Here is a 4465-nt window from a genome sequence, read left to right as displayed (position 1 = left end):
CACTTTTAGATAATATCAGATGGAGCTCAGAGCATCAAGAATTATTATTATGTAGGGGCCCCTGGGTGGCTCAGTCAGTTAAGCATCCAACTTCAGCTCAGGTCATGATCTCAGTTTGTGAGTTCAAGCCCCACATTGGGCTCTCTGCTGTCAGCAGAGCCTGCTTGGGATTCTCTCTCTCTGTCTCTATGCCCATCCCTTGCTCACTCTCTCTTTCTCTCTCTCTCTCTCTCTCTCTCTCTCTCAAAAATAAACGTTTTTTTAAAATAATTGTTATTATGTAAATTTATCACACTTATATGCAACAGCAGGCAAGGACCAGAATATAACAGTTAAAAAGGTATTTGGCAAAGCCTTATTATATCCTTCTAGATAAAATGATTAAAATATGCTTGAATAATTTATTTTAAAGTAGATTTAAAAGCATACACAAAATGTGCTCAATAAAGGTTTTCAATGTGGAAATAGGTTCACAGTGATATCTAGTTAACATGTACCACTTGGTAATTCTTTTTATAACTGTTTCTGTTTATAATGTCTATGAAACAGAAAGAGAAAGTAAACTCCTAGAATACCTTTGAGAATCAAGATTCAAAATATTCTTGGTGAGTTGGTGTGACATGTGAAAATCAATAATAACAATTAGCAGAGCTAAATATACATATCTTCATTTTAGTTTTTAAAAAATAAGAGTTCCATGGGTATGGAGATTTTGTAAACAGTTTATAGGAAACAGGTCTTGGGAATTAGTTAAATAAAAAACTACAGCTATGAATAATTTTGGAAATAATAGTGATGTTTGAGAAAGTAATGTCACTGAATTGTACCCTTAAAATGGTTACATTGGTAAATTTTATGTTATATATATATTTTGCTACAATTAGAAACCAAAACTGTAGTGAAGCCACAGATATTTGGCATATTACAGATTTGATTCTTGAAAAGCAGATGAGATTCTTGAAAAGCAGATTTGATTCTTGAAAAGCAGATGAGAGCCAACATACTGGTGTGAACAAATATTGTGTCGTATATTATTTATTTCAGAATTTCATATCACACTCTATATTAAGGCACAAATTAAGTGTTGAAAGTTCTAAAACTGACATCATTTGAGAAAGGGTTAAAGAAACCATTTGTAATTATCCTGGGGCAAATAAGGCTGTTCTACAAATAAATGGAGTCTTGTCATGTAGAAAGAACAGACATCCTCTGTTTTGTTCCACAGGTAAAACAGACCTCATAGGTGGCATTCGTCTCTTTATTCATTCCATGCCAGGTCTGCTGGATGGAGCTGCAGATCATTTCCTTATACATTAATATACTAATAAAATAAAAAATGGGCAGATGAAGTCTAAATACCACTGGATACCTGAGAGAAGACGATCTAAGGAGAGGCCCTCTCGTGGATCACTGACATGTGAATTATCTGGCATTGGCCTATATAAGGAAATGTATTACTCGGGTAGAAGGATGCTTTCTCCAAATGCAAGGGCATATTAGTCAACTTTAGTTTAAGTATGGGAGTCCTGTCTACCCTCAGCTGATCTCCTTTTTGGTTTTGATGATACATAACAAGAAATGCTTATAATCTTTACTCTTTATCTCAGAATTTCTCTAGAACCTTTTGGAGAGCAGCCATAACTTCCTTATTCCTCAAGCTGTAGATCATGGGGTTCAGCATAGGTGCCACCAGAGCATAGAATAGAGCAACCGTCTTCTCCTCTTCTTCTGAGGAGGCTGACCGTGGCCCCAGGTAGGTGAAGATGGTAGCCCCAAAGCACATACAAACCACAGTGAGGTGAGAGGCACACGTCCCAAAGGCTTTGCTACGTCCCTGAGCAGAACGAATATTCAGAATGGCAGCAACTATACGAACATAGGAGAACAGAACCAGGAAACAGGGAAGCATGATCACGAGAAATCCTGAGATGGCCACCATGACCTTGTTGAAGGAGACGTCCACACAGGCTAGCCGTAGCACTGCTAAGGTCTCACAGGCAAAGTGATTAATAACATTGTGACACAGGGGAAGCCGGAAGGTAATGATTGTCTCCATCAGTGAATTGGCGAAACCAACCACCAAGCAGCCAGCAGCCAGCCCCAGACACAGCTGTCCATGCATGATGACTGTGTAGTGTAGTGGGTGGCACACAGCCACATAGCGGTCATAGGCCATGGCTCCCAGCAGGAAGAACTCAGACCCACCCAGGGCCAGGGAGATATAGAGCTGGAGCACACAGCTGTAGAATGGGATGGACTTCCGGGCTGAGAGCAGGTGGGCCAGCATTTGTGGGGCAAAACTGTTTGAATAACAAAGGTCCACAAAGGATAAAATACTAAGGAAGAAGTACATGGGGTTATGAAGCCTGCTGTCCAGTCTGATCAGAAGAAGAATGAGAACATTTCCCACCAGAGTCACCAAGTACATGGTCAGGACCAGGACAAAGAGGAAGACTTGCATCTTCCAGTCACTGGACAACCCGAGTAGAATGAACTCCCTCACCCATGTCTGGGTTTTATTTTCCTGACCCATGAGTTTCTGAGGACCAAACTCTAAAGATGTTGAAAAAACAAATCATGAAAACTCAGGATTGAAAAGTGGCTTTTAGACCATATGGAGAGCTTACCAATCTGAACTTAAGTTCTTCTAGAACATCTCAGCCAAATCATCATCCACACTCTGCTTGAACACATCCATATGAGGAGCACAATGGGATCCAGCTGTGCAGCTGGAAATCAAGGAGAAAAGAAGTTACATTCTTGGAATTCAATTTATTGGAATGTAATTTCTCCTCCCAAACATCTGCTCTTAAATGGGGGAAGGAAATTAATGAAGTGTTTAGACTTAAAATCCTATTCCATTTAGTAGGTATTATAGAGAATTCATGTCTTTTTGGTGAGAAATTTTTTGGTTCACATGAAAGATATTTTTCTGAATTCTGATTGATGTCCAGTCCCACTTAACTTCCTTTTGTTTATTGGGTTTCCTCTCTAGATATCTCAGACACACCCTACTTACCCCTCCTCGGGGGAATGTATCCATGAAACCCTGGATGTTGTAAATAATATTCTTATATTTTCATTAATAAATTTTTTTGAGCTTATATGCTTGACCTTGCCCTTTTGACATTGCCAAGTGGAAGGTCTCCTCTCCACCTACCTCACACCAGTGACTGCGATGGGTGAGATCAACCTAAGATGGACAACTTTAAAAATCAGGTGTTGTTAGGGGCACTTGGGTGACTCAGTCGGTTGAGATTCTGACTTTGGCTCAGGTCATGATCTCGCAGTTTGTGAGTTTTATCCCTGCAATGGGCTCTGGGCTGACAGCTCAGAGCCTGGAACCTGCTTCGGAATCTGTGTCTCCATCTCCCTCTCTGCCCCTCCCCTGCTTGTGCGTGCACTCTCTCTCTCTGTCTTTCAAAAATAACTAAATGTTAAAAATTAAAAAATCAAAAAAGTCAGGTGTTGTTGGGGCACCTGGATGGCTAAGTTGGTTAAGCATCCAACTCTTGATTTCAGCTCAGGTCATAATCTCATGGTTCATGGGTTTAAGCCCCGTGTAGGAGTCTGTGCTAACAACATAGAGTCTGCTTGGATGCTCTCTCTTCCCCCACCCCCTCTCATTTCAAAATAAATAAATAATCAGTTGTTTCATGAAAAGAAAGTATATATAGTTGCTAAAATTCATCTCCCATGCCCCTCAAGTGGAATTTAATAACTTGTTTAATGATATGAGGTTGTTACACAACAATGATGTTTTCTCAAGGAAGGAACAGCTCATTCATTTCTCAATACACAATTGATGAGTCCTTACCCATGAAGATAGAAGGATAGAAAATCAGGTGTTAATTATAGAACATGAGGACATAGGCAGTAATTTTTTGACCCAAACCAAAATTTTTGTTTCTTTTCTTTTGCTCACTTACAAAAAGAAAGTAGTGATCCATATCTAAAGTATACAGATGGAAGTCTGAAGTCTTAGAGACCATCCTGTGACAGTACATGAAGGATCCACGTGAAATATTATTACCCCAATGGCTCCTTTGCTATTCATGCTATAACTATAGATAGCAGACTCCAACTGAATTTATCAAAAACTTCCATTTTTAGCTTAAAAACTTAGAATAATTATTAGAGATCATAACACTTATAACACAGGTGGCTGGGAGACTTAAGATTAAGGTTCATTGCCATGAAGATAGCAACATTCAGACGTTAGTCATAAAATATACAGGATTTAGTATTGTTCTGAATAAGACCAGAAATGCCAAGGGATTTCTTAAAAACCGAGCTTTCAGAAATAGAGTGTTACATAGAAATCAGAGGAAATGATCAAACAATGTGAGAAATCCATTCAAGGCTTTGCCATGGAAGATTCCAGTCACTCACACCAGAATTAACTGGAACAAGATACTTAGCTACAAGACTGGCAAAGAAATTCACAATGTAGGGGCGCCTGGGT

General features: G+C 39.3%; 1 protein-coding gene across 1 annotated transcript; it reads right to left on the bottom strand.

Annotated features, from left to right (window-relative positions):
- Nucleotides 1-1603: 1603 nt before the first annotated feature.
- On the bottom strand, nt 1604-2533 carry LOC125160470 (olfactory receptor-like protein OLF3). The gene has a single exon (XM_047849440.1). It carries the CDS (start codon nt 2531-2533, stop codon nt 1604-1606), a length of 930 nt encoding a protein of 309 aa, XP_047705396.1.
- Between the last annotated feature and the right edge of the window lie 1932 nt (nt 2534-4465).

The sequence above is a fragment of the Prionailurus viverrinus genome, chromosome A2, assembly GCF_022837055.1.
Source record: "Prionailurus viverrinus isolate Anna chromosome A2, UM_Priviv_1.0, whole genome shotgun sequence".
Lineage (NCBI taxonomy): Eukaryota > Metazoa > Chordata > Mammalia > Carnivora > Felidae > Prionailurus > Prionailurus viverrinus.
Note: the sequence above shows the minus strand (reverse complement) of the source record. Positions and strands in the feature narration are given on the sequence as shown.